The following is a 26,391-nucleotide window of genomic DNA, read 5'->3' as shown; positions in this document are numbered from 1 at the left end:
CTGTAGGTGACTGTAGTTACTGAGATAAATAATGTTTTAAAGAAAGACATTGTTTCAAAATTACCACCATCAAATTTGTAAGGCGGGACTTTCAGGACTGGTGTGATGTTTGTTCTTTCAATAGATTTTGAGAAATATTTAGGTCGTTAATTTGTATATGTGTATTTTTTCACTCTGTAAGTGACACTACTAATATTTTAGTGTCACGTATCAACTACATGTTTTTCTACTTTTTTAATTTAATATGATTGTTTTATATTTTCAGTTTATAAATGTTTTGCGACGGTTTTTTTATTTAAGTTCTCCTAATAAAAAAGATAAATTTCTATGTCTAATTTCTATCCTTCTACCCTCATCTTTACTTCAGCAATTAATATAAACGATAGCAGGGCCTTTAAACGTGCGTTTTGTTACTACTGTCTCATATTCAACTCAAAATGTGTTATGTAGGTTAAATAGAGACACACTTTTCAAACCGACTTTTTAGGGATACTTTTGGTATATTTTTACTTTTACAATAGTTTCGTTACCACCAAATGCCGTTTACAGAATAAAAACTGTTGTATTTAAATGGTTGTAACTAAGAAATAAACTGAAGGTTTTGAAAACTATCTCAATTTTACACCATTTGACCCTACAGGTTGCTAAAAAATATGAAAAATATTTTTTTTTTGCATTTGAGAGTATAAATTACCCAAAAATCAATTCTCGCAAATCTGTAATCGAGGCGTTTCAACACGTTTAACCAATCTTTCTCTATTAAACGGCGTAAAAGCGGCACAGGTCATGACTGCCAATCATCCCGAGCCATCTTCCACTCTCGACGCTTTGACGATAATTGGTCCAGGCTCACTCACACACGCTCAAACCTACGGCCCCGGGGCTAATACGTTCGTCAAGCCGTCAAGTGTATGTTTTTTAGCCCATACGCGACTCATCCTCAACGGTTTTGGGGGGAGATCCGGCGATAAGCCATTATAAAAGACAAAAGATGAGCCCGGTGCATCACATTTTGTCGTGGTGCATCCGAAACATCGTTTTTTTGCGCAGATATAGAGTCGAAGACGACGTCATGAAACAAGTAAGGTTCAGTTTCAGTTTCAGTCGTATAGTAGGTTAGGGGGGTTGTTTTTTGCGTTTGGGGGGTTGATAGTGTTTTGGAGTGGTGGTTATGTGCGAGGGATGTCGTGCTATAGTGAAGAATATTGTGGATAAAAAATTGTGGTGTTTTTGGTATACAGTATGTCTCCCAGATTGTTTTTACAAGAGGAGAATTTTTTTATTATTAATGAGATTTTAAGAAAAATGCACTCTTCGTAAAACATGTTGCTTTGTTGGTAAATCCCATTTATACTTTTCCAAATTTCCTTACAGTTTTAGAGAAAATAAAAAAAAACAAGTTCTAAAAAATTAAAAGCCCTATCTGTGATGATATAATTATTTCGATTTCAATCTTTGATAGATGGTTATTTTTTACTATTGTTAAACTATCAACATTTTCCGATAAATTATTATCACTTTTTCCGTAGCATTGAACTAAATAAATTTTTTGCTTCTTTAATATTTTAAAACAGCAAAAAAAATGACGTTAATTAAAATTCTACCAAACAATGAAAACGAAATTATATTATCATAGAAACGCGTTTTGATTTTTAGGACTTGTTTTTTTTTAATTGTTTTCTATAACGGTATGGAAATTTGAAAAAGTATAAGCGGAATTAACAATTTTAGAACAAGCAATTTTTTTTTTGAAAAATTCATTTTTCCCAAAATTTTAATAATAAAAAGGTTTGTCCTCTTGCATAGACAATCCGGGAACATACTGTATATTTATATTTTTGGGTATTGCATAATTACAATTAATAGATATATCACATGTACTATTTCTCTGTGTGGTTCTGAGCATGGAACCTACACCACATTATAGAGAGTTAACTATATAGGGTCTACCAGAAATATTTTTTATTATTAAACACAATTTAAAAATTTGCGATTATTTTTTATTTTTGAATTTTTTAAAATCATAATTAGTTTTGTTTTTAATTTTTGTTATATTTTATCGAAAAATGTTGAATATTGTCAAAGAGTGTAAAATTACAGCGTTTTATATCTTTTTAATTTCCTGCCTAAATAAGAAAAAATAATGAAAGGTTGTATGTATTTTCTTCCAAATGGGTTATGATTTTTTGATGATATTCAAAATTTTTCAATAAAATGTCGCAAAAAATATATAAAAAGATAAATTAGAAAAAAAAAATTTTTTGCCATTGATTAAAAAATTAATTATTTGTATTTAATATATCTATTAATAACTATGTCCTATTTTAAAATAATTTAAATTTATCAGTTATAATAATATAATATTATAATTAAATATCAAATTAAATTAATATAGTAAAATTATGAAGTTTGAAAATTATTTCTGAATAATTTATTTCTAAAGAAAATATCTCTAAATTTCTAGTTTTGGTATAAAAAATATAGAAAAATTGACATTTAATAGCAAAATAGTTGCAAAATGTATAGAGAATACAGAGTTCCAATAAAAAATAAAACAGTTAAAAAACTCTAGATTCCTATGTAATAATAGAGTAATACTGCAAATATATCTTTCAAAAAAAATAGAGCAAATATTTAGTATTTTTTATGAAAACGACAATTAAGCTTAAAAAATAATACCTTGAAAATTTTATAAAAAAATATAACAAAATTGAAAAAAAACCTTTTTTTTATTTAAATATTACTTACTATGTTAATATAACAATTAAATAATAATTCATTGCAGCTGTATAAGAAAATAAAATCAAGTATTTATTTATCAAGTTTATGAATACCTTCCTTCAAAAAAAATTATCGTTAATAACCGAATTTCAATATATTTAAATGTCTATTTTGTAATGTTTTGGAGTCTTAAGAATTGTTACTTAAAAAAATAATAAATTAAAAAACAAACTAAAGAGAAAAATTGAATGAAATAAAATAAAATTAACAAACGTAAAAACAATACATATCAAATTGTAATAAATAACATTTCATTAAATTCACCCAAGTCAAGATTATTTAACAAAAAAAATTGTTTTCTATTCTTCAGGCCCTCATCTCGCTGGCCTTATTTGGCCTGTGCGCCTGCGCGCGCCTCGACAACCTCCAGTACCTCCCTCCCTCCCAGAGACCCTCTGGAGGCGCTCCGGGAAGGTGGCGCCGGAGGTTACCCCGGCGGACAAGCTCCAGCTTCGGAGGCGGCGCTCCAGGATTCGGAGGACGCCCTCAAGGACCTGGAGGTGCTCCAAGCTTCGGAGGAGGCGCTCCAGGATTCGGTGGAGGTGCTCCAAGTTTCGGAGGTCGTCCTCAGGGAGCTGGAGGAGCGCCAGGTTTTGGAGGAGCCGGTGGAACTCCAGTATATGGAGCACCAGGTGGAGGAGCCGGAGGTAAAGGATTCGGAGGTGCTCCAGGCTTTGGAGGTGGAGCTGGAGGTGCTCCAGGATACGGTGGAGGTGCAGGAGGTGCTCCAGGATTCGGTGGAGGAGCTGGAGGTGCTCCAGGATTTGGAGGACAAGGAGGATACGCCGGAGGTTAGTATATCAGGCAGTTATTTAAAAAAGATCTCTTGGAGATATACAGACAGCAATAGTTACGGAACAGTTTGCCAGTATCAAAACGTGTAGAGTGCAGATATAAAGAGAATTATCTTCATATATAGAAAAGTGGAAATCAAAGAGGGTACAATTAGTAATAATTATAACATTCCTTTAAAGATTTTTTTATAAACGTTTTTAATACACCACAGAAAAGGCAGTGTCACCCTTCAAATTTTTAATACAAGACTTAGCTTCAAAGAAAATATAATTGAATTTACAATTAAATTAATTGTTTTCGGTTCTAGTAATACGAAAATCTAATAAATTCTAAAAATAAATGTAATGATGTAACGATAAATTAACACTTTAAACGCTTACCGCTATATCCTATTTGTTGTTATTAAAATATATAAATAAAAAGTTCCGTAAGTGTATGTTTTCAAATTTTCACAAGAATCATTTGGTAATATTTTGTGGCAATACTTTGAAAACTACCAATATGTTCAATTAGTAAAGACATTTCAAGATATACAACCAAATAAGTAGGCATATTTTTCAACTACACTGTTGTTATTAAAGTACTACAATACACTATTTTAGTATATTTTGACCCCAGAAACACGTCTATGAAGATTTTTTGCAAAAAAATCATAAAAATATATAATTTTCAAAAAATGTTTTTGATTGTTCAGTCAAAAAACGAAACATCTTAATAATATGGCATATTTTTTTCAAATTTTTAAAGTAAAATAACTCTTTTTTTACTTATTTGAAAAAGGGTAAAGAGAAAATCTGTTTCTTCTACCGAGATCTACCAACCCTGAAAATATGTGCTCTTATTCAAGCCTCGCCCTGTATGTATTCATCCTGTTTGTTTAATTTCAAACCTACATTTAGTTGCAACAAAGCCAATATTGAAAGAGATTTATTTTTTTCTAGATATACTTTTGTTTTTAAGGATATATTCTCAAAAGACAAAAGTCTTCCACCACAAAAAAACTTGTAAAAAATAGCAATTTTATTATTATTATCTACAATCAAATTTGGTACACAACAAAGTAAATGATGAATTAACTAAAACTTTAAAGCAACAACAGAAATTGAACAGTTACTGAAACACGTTTAACTATTACTTCTTGGTAAAATTAAACTACCCAATTGAGTTGGATTCATTTCATATCCCTTTTGTGTATTATTTTGAATAGATTATTTTTCTTTTTGAGTAATTTATTAATGATGTGACATTAATAAGCATCATTTATACCGTATGATCGAAAAAAAAGGTTGTCAAAGACGGTTGGGAATGACAATCGATAATAATTTTCTCGAGGTCAATCTCTACGCGTCATTTGCTAAAAATTTACATAAAACTTATCAAAAATTAAAACTTATTATAGAGGAAGATTAAAAAAAGAATAGAACGTTTCCATGCAGCCACACAATTCTATTACCAAAAAAAACTACACCAACTAAAAATATTTTTTACTCAAATGACGTCTAGGGTTTGACTTCGCCAAAATTATCATCGATTGCCAATCCCAAGCCATTTTTGACGCCGTTTTTCTTTTCGATCGTATGTTAATATAGTAAATGAATTTATTTAAATCCTGACATTTATAGCAGGAGGTAAAGCAGGAGCAGGATCTGAAATACCAATCCTTCGTTTGGAGAATGTCAATGAGGGTGACGGTACCTATCACTACAGCTACGAAACCGGCAACGGAATCAGCGCAGAAGAACAAGGAGACGCCAGAGGGGACGGAACTAAAGCCCAAGGTATTACTATTCTTTAAAAAAATATTTTTTTTATTAATCATTTAGATTTTGGAGATTAAAATCGATAATTTTTTGTTCCAGGATCTTTTGGATACACTTCTCCCGAAGGAGAGCAAATTCAGCTCCAATACACCGCCGACGAGAATGGATTCAACCCTCAGGGAGCTCATTTACCCACCCCACCACCAATCCCACCAGAAATCCAGAGAGCAATTGAACAGAACTTGGCTGATGAAGCTAGAGGTACGTAAAAACACCTTTTAAGCACTAATACACAAAAATAAGTCAATTACCTTCATCATCATCACCATTTTCAGCTTGTTCAACCATTTCAAATTAAGTTATAGCCGAATTATAGTTGAGATATTTGCATCCAGTTACTGTGGATACGCCTTAAGTCGTTATGCCATCTCGTTGGAGGACGACCTCTGCTCCTGAATGCATCATGTCATGGTCTCCATTCATCTTGGTCTAAGACAATGTCATCAGCAAATCGCAGGTGGTTCAAGTTTTCGCCATTTATATTTATACCCAACTCGTTCCATTCTATCTGTTTGTACATGTCTTGGAGCAAATTATTATATAATTTTGGAAAAATGGTGTCGCTTTTTCTATGTGGGAGTTTTTAGTATCTTTATGAAACCAAGACAAGCTGTAGCGTTCTCATATATACGTTTAATCACTGTGATTTACCGATGATCTGTACGAGAATCAACTAGCGATTTTAACATTTTTTGTTGGCCGATGGTATCAAAAACACTAACGGTCTATTGTATTCGACCGATTTCTCAATTATATATTTAGATTTATATATTTAGATAATCTATCTCTAATGATGCTCATTGTAGTCTATTGTTAGGTTAGGTTAGGTTTGGTTTATTAATGTCCGTTTTAAGCGTATTGGTAGCCGATTGGTAGTATCCACGGATCGAATGTTTTCTTCTATAGAAAATGTGACATTCTAGATTTTAATATGACTGATTTTTATCAATAATACAACCAGTTACACCACTAATAGAATCTGTATTTTAGGCATCGTAGACGATGGATCGTACCAACCAGGACCAGAAGAGGGCGGTGCCGGTGCCGGAGGATATCAAAGAGGAGGTTCCGGAGGAGGGTACCCTAGCGGAGGCGCTGGAGCCGGAGGTTATCCAAGCGGAGGTGGCAGACCTGGTGGTTTCCCCAGCGGTGGTCAAGGAGGATACCCAGGAGGTAATTAACAGATTTACTAGATTTTATTTCCCATTTTTTTATCTTCAAGATTTTTAGTACACACTACAGGGTGTGTCTTAAGTAAGTTATTCGGGATTGAAATGGAAATAGTTTGGATATGGCGTTTGTCGCCTCAGCCTGAATATCTGTTGGAAATTTACTTATTTCCTTTTCCTTTTTTTTGCCGATCTTAATATCTGCCTACCTGTTGTTATGATCGGCTAAAAAATATTTGTTTAATATAAATATTTTTAAATTATAGGTAGAGGAACCGGATTTGGAGGAGGTGCTTCAGGTGGAGGCGCTGGAGGATACCCCAGCGGAGGACCTGGAGGTGCATTCCCTGGGGGTAGTTTTATAAAAACAATACAATAAAAATCCATTTTAACGATCATTTTCCTTAATTTATAGGAAGCAAACCTGGATTTGGTGGAGGCGCTCCAGGAGGTGGATACCCTAGCGGAGGTCCAGGAGGTGCATTCCCTGGAGGTAGAATTATCAAAAAATACAATAAATAATTAATTTTTACCACTATTTTCTTTCTTTATTAATAGGAAGCAAACCTGGATTTGGTGGAGGCGCTCCAGGAGGTGGATACAAACCTTCAGGAGGTGTGGGAGGACTTGGATCAGGACAATCTGCTGCAGGTGGTGGATATAGATATTAAAAAATTTGTACATAAGACAAAGAAAAGCATGATACTGATTTTAAGAACTTTTATTCTCTTGGCATGCACTTTTTAAAATAACACAAAAATATTTTTTTTGCCGAGAAAATAAATAATAATATGCATGTTATTTTAAGTTAATCAGAAAGAGTACAATTTTAAATATAAAAAACTCAATTTAAGGGAAACAAATATATATATAGGGTGAAACAATTTTAAGAAATAAGGCAATAAAGAATACCTTTTAGACAAAAAATAATATCAGGGTGATCTGAAAATATATATAGAGGATTAGAAGCAGATCAAATTGAGGTACTTCTTGACACACTCCACTTAGTGTGATACCTAATTAAAAATCTATGAAGAAAAATGAACAAAATCCTTATTATAATCATTGTTTCCTCTCCAGTCCTAGGATATATATATTTTTTAACAGTATTTTTAGTCCAAAATGTATTCCTAATTGATTCTCTTCAAATTTTCACCCTGTATACAAAACAATTCTTGCCATACACGACGAACTCTATGTATTAATTAGGATATAATCTACTGCCTACTTTGCTTTGACGGTTTACCACATATGCTGCCATTTTTCTTAACTGTAAACGAATCAAACGAGTGATTGGTAAACGGAAAACTAAAATCTGCATGTCATAGTGGTATGAATACAAAAAGCTTGTTGCATGATCTTGAGGTGAACGCTGTGTTTTATTTTGTATTTACACCGTTTTTCTTGTGTATATACCTTGTGCAATTTTGTGTATAAAACGCTGAATAATATACGTTTTTTTTTGTAATTAGTTAGTTTGTTTTATTATCCTTAGTTAAGGTGCATTCCTTTGAATAAGAAGATTAAGTAAGAAGGACCATAAGATCGAAAAAAAAGGCGTCAAAGACGGCTGATAAGTAAGTAAATGACGTTTGGAGATTGACCTCGCCAAAATTATCTCGATTGCCATTCCCCAGCCATCTTTGACGCCGTTTTTTTTCGATCATACGGTATAATGCTATCTATGAATTTATGCATTACAGACAGAACTGACATCATGAACCCTCACTTTTGACACGAACCCTCTGAAGTTCTGTTTGACGTTTGAATTAGATTTAAAATTTTGCGAATTTGTTGCTTTTCTGAACTTAATAAAAGTTGATAAATTAAATCATGATATCAAACTACAAAGCATTATTATGCAAAAATATTCATCTTTTTGTATATTTTACCAGTATATTATCAAGAATTAAAAAATATGAATTGCAAATGAGTTTTATTGGTGATAAAACTTGAATAAAAATGTCCTCAACGAGAATTATCTATTCATAATTCTGTTTAAAATAGATGAAAAGTATAAAATATATATTTTGTTAATACCGGTAGGTGTGAAAACATCAATCATTAATTTTACTCTGATTTACTTATCAAACTGAATAAAAATCTTATATTCCTCTAATATACAGTGTTGTTTACTCTGCCTAGGCATAAAAGTAAAGAACTTTTACGCCAGACCTGCAAATTCAGGAAAGTTTTCTATTACGGTACGGTTCCTAAAAAATTCTTTTGTAATAATATTTTGTATTTACATCCAAAAGCAATGGAGGTAGGCAGTAAAGGTAAATAAATTTCATTAACTAAATAGAATGACTTTTTAGGACCATTTAAACTTATCATGCAGCCATTGTTTCTTAAAGTCAGGAACATTTAAAGAAAACATAAAAAACAAGACAACAAGTAATCGTGAATGTTTTGTAAGCTATAAAAATATAAATATTGATTAGATTTATTTATTTATTATTGATCTATTTTAATATTGGACTTGCAAATCTTCACCTGAGCTGTCTAACGAGCTTAACAGTTTATTAATAAAGTACTTTTCAGTATTAAAATCGATTGAAAAGAAAAAGCAAACGCAAAATTAGAGTACATGTAGAGGGTGGGTCAAATTCGACGCTTTAAATGGAAACACCCTTTTCTATATGAGATAGACGAAAACTAATATCGGTGTCTGGAGCTCAATTTTCATCAAAAACATGATGGTGGAAACCGCACATCAATATCTGTTACCGTTTCTGGAGTTACGGGGTGTTTTTCAAAAATGTGCATTTTAACAAATCGCTGTAACTTTTTTGCAATGGAAAATTTTGTATTTCTATGAAAACATTTTCTAAGCACCTTTTTACGTAGAATTTAATGGTTTAAGTATAATTTTTTTAAAATTAATAATTTAAGAATAATCAACAGAAAAATTTATTTTTTATTTGGGACACCCTCTATATTTTTAATTAACTGGAAAGAATTTAAAATTACCTTTCCAAAAGATATAGCACATTGATATTTTGTTATAATCCCCTTCGAAATACAGAATATTTAAACGTTGGCCACTTTTTAACTAGTAGGCTTTGGACCCCTTATTGATGATATGCTTTTAATGGAACTCGAAAACATATTTTTCCAGCAAGACGACGCACCGCCTCAGAACACTGAAGTTATAAGCAAATGTTTGCAGCCAATTTCAAGAATAATTGAATAGCTAACCAAGATCCCAGCCGTTGGCCGTCGAGGCCGCCTGACTTAGTGCCCATGGATCTAATCCTATGGATATATTTGCGGAAGAATAAAGGTTCCATATTCTTCCGTATAATCTAGACAAGAATTAGATATACTTAGCAGTTATGAGAGGGTATCTTTCACCCCCACTGAGTTAATGAATTCCGCGAGAAATGTTCAAAAACGGCCCCATCTGTCCATAACAGAAAACGGTAGATATGTCACCTGTAGCAAAGAGGGTTAGGTGAATAAAAACAAGGAAATACTTATAAGAGTTTACTATCGAGTAAAGTATCTGCTCGCCCAAGATGTGCATAAGAGAGTGCTTTTACTTGTGAGAGTTTACTTTTGTTGCGCGCGACTTTACTCACAAGTAATTACTCGTTAGATCGTTATTCACGTCGAATGTTTATATTTACGGTCAAACGATGTATCAAGTCATTCTGGCGTTTACAGAGTTAGTTTGGAACCGTTCAAATTTTTTTGCCAGATATTTTTATTCTTCTCAAGAACAAAATATATACATAGCAGTAATATCTTCAGCTTCTGTACTGGCTTTTTTTATTTCAATATGGGTACAATCAATTGCACTCACCACTGTGGGTATTTGGAATTTCGAGTTCCATTTGGTTTTCGCAGTTTTTATTTCTTCAGCGTTTGATGGGAATTTAATCCAGTCGGGAGATCTATTGGTGATAGAGTCCATAACATTACTTATTGTTTTACAAATTGTCGTTCGATCAACTCCGAAATCATAAGCAACACCACTCTGATATCCCGGATCACTGAGATAGCGTAAGAAAATTTCCATTTTCATCCATTTGTTAGTGCCCCACCTCGATTTTCAATGACATCATTATTTAGAAAATAATCACTTATGAAATCAACACTGTCACTGGTGAATCTTAAAACTTTTTACAAGCATTGTGGCTTATATTTTTATGTTCTCTATAAGTTTTTCTCGTACGTACATGCATAAAAGCAGCCATAATATCATGTCTTGGTTTGCTATTTATTTTTATTGTTATTAGATATAGTTTAAATGTGTTGATGTTGGTTAAATATATTTTAAATTGTTATAAAATTCTGCATCTCTCATAGCAAATATTATTTTCGTTTTAATTGATTCTCACAGCTAGAATTTTTTGCATTACAGCCGGTGCCGTTCAAAGCCTACTTAATTAAAGCGGGCGAATTTTTATATACTCTATATCTCGAAGAAGAATCGAGCAAAATATTAAGTGTGTTATATTTTTGGAAAGGTAATTTTAAATTCTTTTCAATAAATTAAAAATATACAGGGTGTCTCATATAAGAAATCAAATTTTCTGTTGATAATTCTTAAATTATTAATTTTTAAAAAATTATACTTAAACCATTAAATTCTACGTAAAAAGATGCTTTGGAAATGTTTTCATAAAAATACAAAATTTTCCATAGCAAAAAAGTTAAAGCGATTTGTTAAAAATGCATATTTTTGAAAAACACCCCGTAACTCCGAAACGGTAACAGATATCGATATGCAGTTTTCACCACCATGTTTTTGACAAAAATTGAGCTCCAGACACCGATATTAGTTTTTGTCTATTTCCTATAGAAAAGGGTGTTTCCGTTTAAAAGCGTCGAATTTGATCCACCCTGTACATTAAGAATGCATAAAAGATACATTTTATAATAGAGGTATTGACATTTAGAACAGTATTTTACCAAACTGTTCCGTATCAAACCGATGTTTTTCAGGAACCGCTCTTTACCGTAGATTACCGGTCTGGTTTGCCTAGTTTTGCAACGGAATACAGCCGTACAAGCTATTACCTTTTTACGTAAATGAATATTTTCATTAGATATTATTATGACAGCTAAATAATACTGTACTATAAAAAAACACCCTATAGCCGAAAATAAATAAAATCGCACTAATAATTTCTTAAAATTTCCTTATATGGCTTAGCAGTAAAAACCTCATAAACTCAACCAGCTCAAATCAGACCCAAAAAATATTAATAATGACGTCCAAATAATCCTGCAGCAAGGCCGTCAACGAAGAAGATCCTGCAGGCTCGGCCTGCTCCATCCTTTATTCTGCAATATAACAAGAACAAAAAAACTGATTGATGAAAGTGAAAAAATCCTCTCCGTGCAGAACAATGAAGATCAAGAGGAAGATCAAGATCATCGAGAAGATGGCCGTGATCGCTTTTTTTCTCACTTGTTTTTCGAGAGGATCAGTTCCGAATTCTGACATTTTTGTGTATCATCACCGGGTTTACAGGTGGGGCAGATCGATATATAACGGGGTTGCGAAAAAATCGTATCATCACACAACAAGTGATCGTGTTTTAGTACCATTGTAGTTTTTGGATAATATACAAATCAAGATGAAACAGGTGAGATACATATAGTAATTTTAAATTTTTCATAAATTCTAAATTTATTTAAACTCCTTAAAGTAAAATTTTATATATACAGGGTGAGGAAAAGAAACATATTTTCTTTAAAGAAACTTTTCTTCAAATAAGTCCAAAATAACCGAGTAATTTTGCTGTTAAATATAAATTTAAAAATATTTTTTTCCTTAAATTTTGAGAACCGCTTCATTTTTTAGGGTTTTCTTACTTGAAAATTTAATCTACTACCTATGTTGCCACATTATCAAGATATTATATTTTTTAACTAAAATTTTAAAGAAAATCAAACAAATTCCAAAATTTTTTGACCGAAGTAAAATATATTTGCCCTTATTTAAGTCCCGCACATAATAATGTTGGTAAGTTATTAACAATTATTTACGTATTTTTTCAGGCTATTGTTATAGCAGCTGTACTCGGCTTTGCTGCCTGTGCCCGTCTGGACAACCTGTATCTTCCCCCTAACCACTCAGGAGGAGGATCATTTGGACCCTCCAATGCACCTTTCGGAGGTTCAGCTTCTGGTCGTAGCGGAGTTAACCCTTTGAACAACGTACCCATCTTGAAATTCGCTGCCGAAAATGAAGGCGAAGGTACTTACAGGTAAAGAACAACCTCAAATGTTTAAAAAATGACATACAGTATGTCTTCGGAATGTTTTTACAAGAGAATTTTTCTACAGGGTGATCCGAACTGTATTCCAGAAACAGATAAAAATGAGTAAAAATGTTCGTATAAATGTATGTTCTGAAATGCTTAGTTTCGAAGATACAGGGTGTAGAAATTTCACTTTTATTTCGATTTTTTCCAAATAATTTCTGAAATAACTTCAATATTTAGATGAAAATTGGTGTCTAGGAGTTTTTTGACATGAGAAATTTGATTTTGATGTCAATATGACTCCTACTTCTAGAGGGAGCCACCTACATATTTTTAACTGGTTTGAAAAGTAATAACTTTTCGTTCGTACCTTTATAAAACTACTGAATGAAAAAATCGCTACAATTAACGGTTCTCAAGATATTTAAAATGGAAATAGTCAATACATGTCATTAATGGCAAAAAATAAACATGTTGAGGAGGTAGTTATTTGACTGAAATGATAAATTTGCGATACTCTTTATTTTTTTAAATTGCCAAATCATAGATTTTTGTTCGAAAAAATGAATCTATGTCAATGAATATTGATAATTTCGATTCCAAATATCTCGAGAACCATTACTCGTATAGCGATTTTTACAAAGAGACCTTTTTTACGTAAAAAACGTCCTAAATAGGTATTTTTATTCAGTAGTTTTATACAGGTACGGACGAAAAGTTTTGACTCTTCAAACCAGATAAAAAAAATATGTAGGTGGCTACCTCTAGAAGTAGGAGTCATATTGATATCAAAATCACACAAATTTTTATTCAAATATTGACGTTATTTCAGAAATTATTTGGAAAAATGGAAATAAAAATGAAACTTCTACACCCTGTATCTCCGAAACTAAGTTATTAGGACATGCATTCATACGATTTTTTTTACTTATTTTTATCTGCTGAGTATGAGCATGAGCTTTCCAGTAATAAGACTGAACATGAGCTTTCCAGTAATGTACCACACAAAGTAGATTTTTATTAAAACAAAATTGAGATGGGGTGAATAAAAAAGTAACTTATACAATTTGACCAATTTGTATTTAAGCGTTTCCTCAATTCTACTTTTGAAACATCGTCATTCTATATCAATATATACCTCTAAAAAATGACTTAAAGTCATATTACCTTCATGTAAAACAGCAGGAATATTAAAAATAGTAACCAAAACACAAATTTCCCCAGATACAACTACGAAACTGGCAACAGCATCAGCGCCGAAGAACAGGGTGACGCTCGCGGTGATGGTACCAAAGCTCACGGTTCTTTCTCCTACACCAACCCAGACGGTGAACATGTCTCCATCACCTACACAGCTGACGAGAACGGATTCGTTCCCCAAGGATCCCATATCCCCACTCCACCCCCAATCCCTGAAGCCATCCTGAAAGCCCTCCAGGAAAACGCCGCAGCTGAAGCTAGAGGAATCTTCGACGATGGTCAGTACCGTGGTGAGGGACTCAACGAAGGACAGTACAAGGGCGAAGGATTGGCTGAAGGTGGATTCAGAAGAAGCGGAGGATCATCGTCCTTTGGAGCAGGAGCAGGGGCTGGTTTTGGTGCTTCAGGTGGAAGGTCCAGTGGATACGCCGCCAATGGTGGATACGCTTCCAATGGTGGATATAGATACTAGAATTGTGCCAAGATTTTGATTTAGATATGTATTTATTATTGATGTACAAATGTATTTATGAATAATGATTCAGTAGGCGTAATAAAAGCCTGGTAAAAGATTTGTTTGTCTTATTTTACTAGAGTTATGTAATGCAAGTTTATTTGAGAATGTGTAATATGTAGATATGGGGGAGGGGGGAGCAAAACTGCGATGCTCCAATGGCAATTGAAACTGCAATTGCGATTTTTAAATCTCTGCGACTGTAACTTGCGATTGCGATTTTCATATTTAAATATTGCACTAGACATTCTATTCAGTGTCATTTTCTATCAAATAAAGTGAAAAAATACCGAGGGTACCGTTTAAAAATCAAAAGTTGTAGTCGTTTCCGGTGAAACAGGAAGTGATCGAAACGAATTGAATACGTCAATCAACCCTAATTTATGTCATATGTTTACATCCCAAATCTCGTTTTTTTATGAGAAATAATAAAAAAGTTATAGAGGCGAACCACTCTTGAGAAATACCCGGTATATTATGATTTTGGCCCTAGAAAAATAATACATTTTCTATAAATAAATAAAATCGAGAAAAAAATCAATCGATAGACAATCTTTAAAAAAGTTTACTATAAAATGTTTTAATGGACCACAAAATTACATTCGCAACAAAATCGCAAATCGCCTCCAACCAAACCAAAACTCCTAAAAGTTCAAACTCGCAGATAGATAGAAGGTTATCACACTGTGATTATCACAGTCCTAGTTTACATCACAATCGCAACTATAGTAATATTGGTTGACTAAACTGAAATCTCGCAAATAGAAAAAATCTCAACCGCAGTTTCCTATGAGAGCCAATCGCAAGTGGCTTGAATCGCAGTTGTAGTTGAATTTGTTGATCATCTCTAGTAATTTGTAACATAAAGAGACATAATCAATATTCTGATCAAATAATGAACAAATAAGGTCTGCGTTGAAATACAATATATATTTTTACAATAATTTTATCATGATTAACATATAACATAAAAAACTTAAAATACAGTACAGAGATATGTTTCGTGTTATTAACTTAAAATAAAGTACAGTGTATATATGTTGTGAAACATTCAAAGAAAACTCTCAAGACTTACGATCGAGAAAAATATAGAATAGTTAGCCAGTTAAACTAAACTCTCTCTAAAACGTTTTCAAATTTATATTTATTAATATTTAAATTTACACTTTTTTTCAAGACTGCATACTCTAATAATTCAGAATTATCGATTTGTGGCATATCGTGTTATTACAATAAGCCCTTCAATTGTTATCCACTTCTTTGACATCGATAAAAGTAAAAAACCAGAGAGTGTACTAAAACTCATTTATGTCTTCAAATGTTGGAGCACCATTGTACCCAGAACTCCATCTTTTTAATTTTCTAACAAAGTTTTGGACAAAAATAACATTATTAACCAACTCTTTGACAGATATATTAGTAAAAATACCAGAGAGTCTACTAGAAGTCATCCATATTTTTAGATGTTGATGAACTGAATCACCAGAAGCAATGTTGTATCCAGAAACCATGAATGAACTGTTTATTTTTTTTAACATTATATTAGACAAAAAAATAATAATTAACCACTTTATTGTCAAAAATAAAGGTAAAAATACGAGATGGTGTACCTCCTGGAGGCTATATGTGTTTTCAGGACCCCAAGACTTTATATTTTTAAGAATATATATGAATTAAATTTAATTAAAGGCTTATTTAATGACACATACCCTTTGATAATGTTTGAACTCTGAAGTCTCAAAGCATTAGCGTAACTAGCAATTTATCCTGGGGTGGATCTGGGAGGGCCTGGGGTTGAGCCCAGGGGAGGCCTAGGGCTTTTGTTTTTTTTAAAAATAAAAAATAATTTTTAAAAACACATTTTTTGAATAAAACGTTTACATGAATTTCTCTATCAATAAATTCATAGACTTGGTTATCAAACCGTGTACCCGTAGATTACTTAAATACCTACAAACTTTCTAAAAAATAAAATGAACACAATTTTTGAATAAAACAAAATAATAACTAAACAAAACTAGAAAACGTAATTTTACTGCATCACAAGCAAATAAAAATTAATATGTAGCCAAGAGTCATAACTCAGGATTTCTCTGGGGGGTGCTCAGTAATACCAGGGGGGGGGGGGCTAGGCCCCCCCTTGCGCCCCTGTAGTTACACCAATGTCAATAAAGTTGTGTAAGTCACTTCTCATTTTAATAATAAATAAATAAACATATTATTAATTGTTATAATTTCAGCAAATTATCACAAAATATAATCTATAAATAAAGGAAATATTTATAAATGTCAGTTCTTTATTTATCTCCTTAATAAATAGAAATAATAAACAACAAATTCAAGCAGGAAGAACCACACTGCTCTAATTTAAGCTAATTAATATTTCTTTTCAAAATGTTATAAACCAGTCCAGTGTCTTCATTTATTTACAAAAAATATTAATGGGTTCCTGGTTGGAGTTTGTGGTCCTATTACCATTTTTAAACCATCAAAATTCACCATGCAAATAAATTCTGTTTTTTTCTTTGAATTATTATACTATATGATTAAGTTAATCGTATGAATTATGGGTTTTATCGCACCCAGTAGCAACAAAGTTGATGCTATTTAATACAGATTTAATATCAGCTTTAGTATGGTGATACAAGGATATACGTAGTTTAAAATATAGAGTAGTTTTTTTATAAGAAGATGGCATTGCTTTGGTTTCTTTAATTATTATTGAAGCTGCCAATTTTTTTACTAGTTTACCATGATATCTTAACAATATACAGAGTTGGATATAAAGATATTCCCAATATTCCGTGGCCAAAGAACAACTACGTATGCTTGGAATCAAAATAAGTCCATTGGTTGATTGAACAGGCAAGTTTTTACTGCTAAAACTACATATAAATAATTCTGAAATAAGAATTTCCTAATATAAAATTTTCCTACCATAATATAATTCAAATTAATCAAAAATCTACGCAATAATTATGTTCGAATCGCTATTAAACATTTTACAATTATAGACATATAACTTGTAAAGATAATCGAATCTGTTGTTGCGGTTCAAAGGCTAAATTAAACACTTTCAATGAAAAGTAACTACCAGAGAAGAATTATACGAAAAAAAAAACAACATAAGTAGGAAAGGTCAGTTAGCACTGGCTATTCATAAAGATAAACATCTAAAAAATATGCGTGCAAGTTTTGTAACTGTCTGTAAGTTATTTATTTCACAAAGTAAATACCTTGAATGGTATAATTTTATATCCTTCTATATCAATGAAATTAAAAACTATATTAACCAAAATGAATATTTTAAATAAGAATTTATCAAAAATAAGTCAAATATGAAGAAGATCTTCCTCTTCATTTCTGAGACAAATCTAACTGTAGGTACTTTATTCTACTATACACTGCTCTAGTCACTTACTAGCGAAAAGTTTTTTGACCGAGATCTACCGCACGCTACACAACCAACTACACACACCGGAAAAATCTAGGGATATCATTTTATTAAAGTTAAAAATAAATGTTTTGAATAAACAACCACATATTTGTAGGCCGATTCTTTCTACTTCGACTGAAACGAAGTAGTCACACTAGTTATTTCTAAATTTGGGATATTTATAGAAGTGTTTGTGCATTTTTTGTCAAATGTATAAAAAGCACTAGATCAATTGTTCGAATTTAACCTGTACCGGCTATGTTTTTATGATAATTGGTCAGAATCCATTCAAATAACTCTGTTTAGTATTAAACGACATTATGGAGCGTAGACATCTTAACAGAGACGAAATGCTAAGGGCCATGGGTATGCTCGAAGCTGGAATGCGCCTTATAAGGCAATTTTAACAGTTACTATAGAAAAATAATTATTTTTATGATGTATATAAGTATGCACTGTTAGTGTAACCACAATTTATCGATACATTCCTCAAACAACTATGTTATTTTGATTGTTTTTAAATATCAACATCGCCCGTAGGAACATCAATAATTAATTAAATTTGACTGAACCCATCTCTATATCTGGCAGGCGTGACAATAGAATCAAGACCGTTCAAACAGAGTGAGAAGATCAAGATCGTTTTTGAAGCGGTCCCGACCCTGATGGAATGTCGATTTCGACCATTTCCGAATTCTGACATTTTTGTGTATCATCTCACGTAGGTTTTTCGAAAAAATAGGTGGGGTTTCGGTATATAAAATGGGTTTGATCAAAAATGATCATCATCACACGACAAGTGATCTTCTTCTAGTGACATACTGACTCAGCAATATCAATATGCAACAGGTAAGATTATTACTTAGGTTTCTTATTAATATATGTTTTTTGTTATATTCAATAGGTAACATACTTTAATTAAGTATTTGAAAAAAACTTAATAAATCTCAAGAAAACAAGAAAAATCTAACTTTAGTAAAATCCTACAATAAACCCCTCTAATTTTATTGTTATAATTCTACAGAAAACATACACACTCTATTCTAGTACTGTGTTCTTATATAGATACAGAGTGAGTTTTAGTGCAAATATTTTTAATCCACGAGGTTTTTTTCACTAAATTTTTTTTGGAAAATTTGGAATTTTTTAATAAATTTTTGGATGTTTTTTTAATTTTTAGTTAAAAAACATAATATATTCATAAATGGCAACATAGGTAATAGATTAAATTTACAAGAAAGAAAACCCAGTAAAGATCGAGTGGTTCTCAAAATTTAAGCAAAAAATATATTTCAAAGTAAAATAACTCGGTCACATTGGCGTAATTACAGGGGGGCCCGGCACCCCCGGGCACCCCTGTAATTACACGTACTGCTGGGCACCCCCCAGAGAAATCCTGAATTATGATTTTTGGCTACGTATTAATTTTTATTTGCTTGCGATGCAGTAAAAATGACGTTTTCTAGTTTTGTTTAGTTAATATTATTTTGTTGTGTTCAAAAAATGTGTTAATCTTTATTTTTTTAGAAAATTTGTAGTTATTTAAGTAATCTACGGCCAAGTCTATGAAATTTATTGATAGAGAAATTCATGTAAAATGTTTTATTAAAAAATGTGTTTTTTTAAATTATTTTTCATTTTTAAAAAAATAAAATCTCTAGGCCCCCCCCCCCTGGGCTCAAGCCCAGGTCCACCCCAGAATAAATTGCGAATTACGCTAATGCTCGGTTATTTTGGACTTGTTTGAAAAACGCTGGAAATGTGTTATTTAAAACTTTTACCCTTGTATACCGGGTGCGTCTCAAAAATGGCTCACACCTATAAGTTTTTTATTTTTTCAAATAGAAAAACGAGCTTTAGTATGTTAGTATATAACCTAAATTAGGATTGATTGACGTGTTCAATTGTTCTCGGCTACTTCCTGTTTCACCGGAAATAACTACAACTTTTGATTTTTAAATGACAAACTTGCTATTTTTTTAATTTATTCGAAAGAAAATGACACTCTGAATAGAATGACATATCAACTTTTGACATTTTTACATATGGTTTATTTGAAATTGTAACATGAAAATTTAACCCGAAATACCAAGTGCGTAGTACCAAATTATTTTTAAAAAATTATTTTTCCAAATATGCTAATGTGCCACGGGCATCTTTTAACCGACCAGGCAAGACACGAAAAACATTAGACGATCAAATATATTTTTCCAAGGCTTCTTCATTAAAAATTAGTGTTTTTAACACAGCCATGGCACTCTAGATTAAAATTTAAAATACAATTTTTTAAGCGAAAATGTCAAAAGACATTCTATTCAGAGTGTTATTTTCTTTTTAATAAATTGTACTGAAGCTGTGGTTGGTTCCTTGTGAAACATCGTTGAAATATTAGTATTTTAATAAAGCACGCTTTTAGATGTTTCAAAAAACTTTTAATAAGAGTAACTTTAACTCTACATATATGTTTCGGCTTGTTAGGCCTTTTTCAAGAGTTTTTTAAGAACTAATCGTCTAACTACACTGTAACTATATATATATTTGCTATTGGGGTGGGTTCAGAGAGTTTACAATAGGAGTAATAAAAAATGTGTTTAGAAATCCTTGTTGGTCGTTAACATTATTTTCGTTTTTAACAGATTTTAGTATGTCTAACTGTTCAATGTAATTTAAGCGTCTACCTTTTGTTTCTCTGTGTAGTAAGTTAATTGAGTTTTCATTAATTTTGTGATTATTTACTATACAATGAGTTGCAAGACCAGAACTATGCTGGAGATTATTAATAAACTTTACATGTTCTTTAATCCTTATATCTAAATTTCTACCTGTTTGGCCTATGTACACGGCATCACAATCATTGCAATCCACCCTATATACACCCGACTTATTTTTGACATTAGTTTTGTCTTTATTATTTAATAAAATTTGATCTAAATTTCTTTTATTTACGTTAATAGCTTTACATCCTATTTTATTGAGATTATTTGATATTTTGTTAGTTAAATTAGGAATGTAGTTTAAAAATCGATAATTGTTATTGTCTTTAGAATTAGCGGAATAAAAATTTTTCATTAATATTTTCTTTTGTTTTTTCTTTAGCATATTATCAATAAGGGAACACTTATATCCATTGTTGATGGCGATTTGTTTAATAATATTTAACTCTTTTTTAAAATTCTCTGGGCTCAGTGGAAACATTACTAATCTATGAATTAAACTATGAATTTTTCATTTTCTATCGAAAAAGTAGAAAAATATCGAGGGTGCCATTTAAAAATCAAAAGTTGTATTCATTTCCGGTGAACCAGGAAGTGATCAAACACAGTTGAATACGTCAATCAATCTTAATTTATGTCATATACCAAATCTCGTTTTTTTATCTGGAAAAATAAAAAAGTTATACCAGCTTTCGAGACCCACCCGGTATATCGTTCTTATACACAATACTTAGTCCAAATGGCTTCATGAATTAATGACTATTTCTTATAATTTCTCAAACTATACATAAATATTATAAATCTTATAAACTGTTCTTCCATAGATATAAATCTTTTATCTATTTAATTCGAATTGCATAAGACTGGTACAATAACTGTCCAAAGCAAGATGCATAAATTCATCCTATAGTAATGTTCCTTCCAAATAATAATTAATCAATTTTGTTTTTATAGCCGTTTTTGATATTTATGTCTGGTGATATATTCCATTATAGACTTTATTACTACACCACTAACCCAAATAAATGGCTTTAAACGATTGTTTAAATCAAATATACAAAAGTATCCTATATAAATGAATGTATTTAGAAAAAATCTGCAACTTTATAATATGTCGCAATCAAGATAATTTATTAAATCAAACTGCAAAAATTAAAAAAATATATTGTTAAAATTGCCTTATATCTATCAAAAATAGTAGATAAAATAGTACTTTAACCACAAGGGTAGATTAAATGATACTTTAACAGCGAGGATAGGTTAAAAACTTTATTTCTTCTGGCACGTTTTTTAATTGCTTCCATTTTTGAAAAATGTTGTATTCCTTTTCATAAGTTATTCGGGATTTAAATTGAAGTAGTTTGGATATGGCGTTTGTCGACCCAGCCTGAACATCTGTTGGTAATTTACTTATTTCGTTTTGAGTCATTTCTGGCTCGAATTCAATCAGCAATCCACACGAAAGAGAATTAAAAAATATTGACTCAAAACTGGCAACTAAAGAGACAGTTTTATTTATTTGTCAAAGTACATAGAAACCAATGCCAACCCAGCACAATATTTTTCTACTTCAAGTAATAAATTCCTTGAAATAATAATTTCTGAATATTTTTTAAAACGTAACTCGCTGTGGAAAAAAAATATTGTTTTATACACGACGATAGGTATAAAAGATAACTATTTTTTTTTCAAAGAAGTTACTTTTTTAGTAACATTTAATACTAGATTCAATCTACTGAGGTATTCATCGAGGAGACAGTGTCCCCTTGAAGACCCTGCGACGATCCAAAGATTTGGTTTATTTAAATCAAGGAAATCAAGGATTTTTTTTTATTTTTCTGGATCGTAAATTCTGAAATTTTTTTAGTTTAGTCCAGAACGTTTAGTTCAAGAAAATAAATCTTTTTAAATACGAAGTTTTGGTAAAAACTTGAATTTTTTATATAAGTTACTTTGAAAGATTTAAAAACGAATTGTAAAAAATGTTTATAAATTCAAACCCGAGAAGGGGTGAAATAAATAAATAAAACTATTTTTTCAAAATTTCTGAGAAACAGTGAGAACTAGGAAAAAAAGTTCAAATAAAAGTTGTAGAGCGTCAAATTTTACATAGGAATGATCTCTATACTTTTTTTGCTCAGATCAAAATTAACCGAGATTGGGTGGCTAGAAGCTAGGGGATGATAGTGGAAATTTAAAGAAAATTAAAAGTTGCTGAAAAATTCATATTATATATTTAACGTTTTTATTCAATTTGTTTGGAAAATTATAAATTTTAATTAAGATTTTTTAAATTCACCCCGAGAAGAAGTGAAAAATAAAATTAAAGTGTTTTTTTCCAAATTTCAAAAAAAAACGGTAAGGACTTTTAACAATTTTTTTTAACAAATGTTTCAATGTCCCCTAGCTTCTAGCTACCCTTTTTTTATAGATGGGAAACGCCTTTAGCGCCGGAGTGTGGGAGTCCCTCATGCGGGAGGGCCTACCCACTAAAAACCCATCTGTGCTCTAAGCTCGCCAATCTCGGTACCGCCGAAGGCATTTCATCAAGCTTAGAGACTTATCATTCTTCTATGTTGGTCTTGTCTGTACCCAGATCTTGTCTTTTTCGACCTTCGCCTTTTTCTTCATAATGTTCCTTAACATGCCGCAAATCGCTTCGATATTTTCATTCGATGTTGTTAGAAGGTTTCCGACGTTTACTCTAGTAATCTTCGTACCACATACTGTTTCTGCGTTTTCCCGTAAATTTTCGTATGCGTGACACTCAAATAGTGTGTGGTTAGCCGAGTCTGACACCTCGCAATACCAGCCTTGCGTGCAGATACTCGCCAAATACTCCATGGCCAGTCATCGCTTGCGTGATATAGTAGTCCGTGTTTGCTTGGTCGCATTTTATCCAATCTTTAATATTGGGTATGAAAGTCTTCGTCCATCTGCTATATGCTTTCCATTCCCATCGTGTCTGCCATTGCTCAAGTACTTTTGCTCTTGCTCCGGAAGGAAGTTCCATTTTGATATATTTGATTTCTTTCCTGGATCAGTAGACTGACTGGAGGTATCTTCGCAAGACTCAGTACAGCTACTGTTGGACATATGCAGTATGCCGTTGCAACCTTGAGTGCTTCTATTTATCCTTTCTAGCATGTTTTCGTAATGCTTGAAGCGCATGGATCTGTCCCAGATCGGCGATGCGTAGAGTATGGTCGAATGAACTACCACCCTATCTCACTCACCCTATCTCAGTTAATTTTGATTTGACCAAAAAAAGTATAGAGACCATTTTTATGTAGAATTGGAAACTACAACTTTTACTTGATCTTTTTTTTTTTTTAGTCCGTACCGTTTCTCCGAAATTTCGATAAAGTAATTTTATTTTACTCCTTCTCGGGGGTAAATTTAAAAAAAAATCACAATTCATTATATGGCTATATGGCCAATTCACTATATGACTATATCACCCTGACTATATGTCCAGTCCAAACCTGTATTAATATAAGATTTATTTTATTTTTCAGACCATTGTCATTTCCGCCATCTTGGGTTTCGCCGCTTGCGCCCAACTGAACAACCTTTACCTCCCTCCCAATCCTTCCTCCGCTGGTTCCCTAGGACCCAACAATGCTCCATTTGGAGGCGCTGCCGGTAGAAGTACCGGAGGTTCGTTCTCTACCAATCCCTTAAACAACGTACCTATCGTTAAGTTCGCTGCCGAAAATGAAGGTGAAGGAACTTACAGGTAAATAAAGGCTTTTTTGCAATCTATACTAATATATAAAATCCTTAAGTGACTGACTCACTGATTAATCACGATCCAGCTCAAACCACTCAACGTAAGAAGCTCAATTTTGGTATACAGGTTGATTCTATTGTGTAGAGGTTCGATGAGAAGGGATTTTTCTAAATTCCAGTTCCAAGGGGGTGAAACCACCCCTCAAATATTACAATATTTGTTATTTAAAAAACGGTCAAGTTTCCGAAAAAACGCTTAAACACGTGTATTTTATTTTGTTTTTTTACATATTTTAAGATTTTTAAAAAATGTATACAGGGTGTTTCAAAAAATCTGGTCATTGATTAATCACGATCCTGCTTAAAGCGCTTGACGTAAAAATCTGATTTTTGGAAAACGGATTGACTGTAGGGTGTAGAGGTTCGATAAGAAGGGATTTTTCGAAACTCGAATTCTAAGGGGGTGAAACCACCCCTCAAATATTAGAATATTTTTTATTTAAAAACCGGTGAGTTTTTCGGAAAAACTCTTAAACTCGTATATTTTATTTTGTTGTTTTACATATTTTAAGATTTTTTAAAAATTTAAACAGGGTGTTTCATAAAATATGACCATTGAGTAATCATCACGATTCCGCTTAAACTGCTTGACATTTAAAGCTGATTTTTGGTAAATGGATTTACTGTGAGGTGTAGAGGTTCGATAAGGAGGGGTTTCTCAAATCTCAAATTCCAAGAAGGTGAAAACGCCCCTCAAATATTACAATATTTGTTATTTAAAAAACGGTTAGTCTTTCGGGAAAACGCTTGGACACGCATAATTTATTTTGTTTTTTATATATTTTGATATTTTTAAAAAAAATCATACAGGGTGTTCCAAAAAGTTGGGTAAATAATTAACCAGGTTTCAAAATAAACTGCTTGACGTAAAAAGCTTATTTTTGGCAAACGGATTTTTCGAAAGTCAAATTCCAACGAGATGAAACTACCCCTCAAATATTACCAAGTTATATAATAATATCCCCATATTGTTTTTTCTCATGCTGACATAAATGTGAGAAAATTTTATCATCACCATTACAAACGATTAATTAGGCGCGAACAAAGTCGTAAAAAAATATTTCTTACACTCGTAACTGATTTCAAGTAAACGAACCTTGAGCCTCGAACCTAACCTAACAGTTGAATGAACAAAATTTCAAAATATAATCCATAAAAATAAAGAAACATTTCATTTTCAGATACAACTACGAAACAGGCAACAGCATCACCGCCGAAGAACAAGGTGACGCTCGTGGTGATGGTACCAAAGCCCACGGTTCCTACTCTTACACCAACCCCAACGGAGAACACGTCTCGATCACCTACACAGCTGACGAGAACGGCTTCGTTCCCCAAGGATCCCATATCCCCACTCCACCCCCAATTCCCGAAGCTATCCTGAAAGCCCTCCAAGAAAACGCAGCTGCTGAAGCTAGAGGAGTCTTCGATGATGGTCAGTACCATGGAGAAGGTTTGAGTGAGGCACAGTATCATGGGGAAGGTCTAGCTGAGGCAGCTGCAGGTGCTGAAGCTAGTGGAAGAGCTGGAGCTGGAGCTAGTGCTAAAGCTGGAGCAAGCGCTGCGGCAAGGTATGCTGCCAATGGTGGTTACAGATATTGAGTCAAGAAGAACTGAGTTGTACAAAATCTTAATTTATGAAATAGATATAACACCCAATAAACACCAATTAAAAAATACGCAGTTGTTATTATTTTCTTTGTATATTATAAGTAACTATCTATCTACAGGTTAAACCAATTAATGTATTGACCATACTATAGAAGAATAGTATATTGTCTTATTAGGAGTAAAAATGATACTTTTTGTAGCGAGGCTGTATGTTTGACATACAGGCGAAGGCAAAAAGTCATTTCTACTCGGAATAGAACATGCTATTTTTTTTCAAACGCCACAAATAATTTTTTAAACAGTTTTAAACGGTCCAAATAATATAAAAAAAATTAAAA

The 26,391-nt window shown here is 32.2% G+C and overlaps 2 protein-coding genes across 2 annotated transcripts; both read left to right on the top strand.

The window, feature by feature from the left end:
* Positions 1 to 962: 962 nt before the first annotated feature.
* Positions 963 to 14,473, top strand: LOC115878967 (glycine-rich cell wall structural protein 1.8-like). The gene is made up of 10 exons (XM_030895576.1): positions 963 to 1,081; positions 3,092 to 3,572; positions 5,199 to 5,354; positions 5,436 to 5,597; positions 6,387 to 6,569; positions 6,832 to 6,918; positions 6,981 to 7,058; positions 7,124 to 7,233; positions 12,581 to 12,789; positions 14,011 to 14,473. Exons 1-10 carry the CDS (start codon positions 992 to 994, stop codon positions 14,456 to 14,458), a joined length of 2,004 nt encoding a protein of 667 aa, XP_030751436.1. The 5' UTR covers positions 963 to 991; the 3' UTR covers positions 14,459 to 14,473.
* Positions 14,474 to 18,583: 4,110 nt separating this feature from the next.
* LOC115879008 (endocuticle structural glycoprotein SgAbd-2-like) lies at positions 18,584 to 26,100 on the top strand. Its single transcript, XM_030895634.1, has 3 exons — positions 18,584 to 18,785; positions 24,169 to 24,389; positions 25,624 to 26,100. Exons 1-3 carry the CDS (start codon positions 18,777 to 18,779, stop codon positions 26,042 to 26,044), a joined length of 651 nt encoding a protein of 216 aa, XP_030751494.1. The 5' UTR covers positions 18,584 to 18,776; the 3' UTR covers positions 26,045 to 26,100.
* Positions 26,101 to 26,391: the final 291 nt, after the last annotated feature.

This window comes from Sitophilus oryzae, unplaced genomic scaffold (genome assembly GCF_002938485.1).
Source record: "Sitophilus oryzae breed Bouriz unplaced genomic scaffold, Soryzae_2.0 scaffold_154_pilon_pilon, whole genome shotgun sequence".
NCBI lineage: Eukaryota > Metazoa > Arthropoda > Insecta > Coleoptera > Curculionidae > Sitophilus > Sitophilus oryzae.
This window is presented reverse-complemented; position numbering and strand designations above follow the sequence as displayed.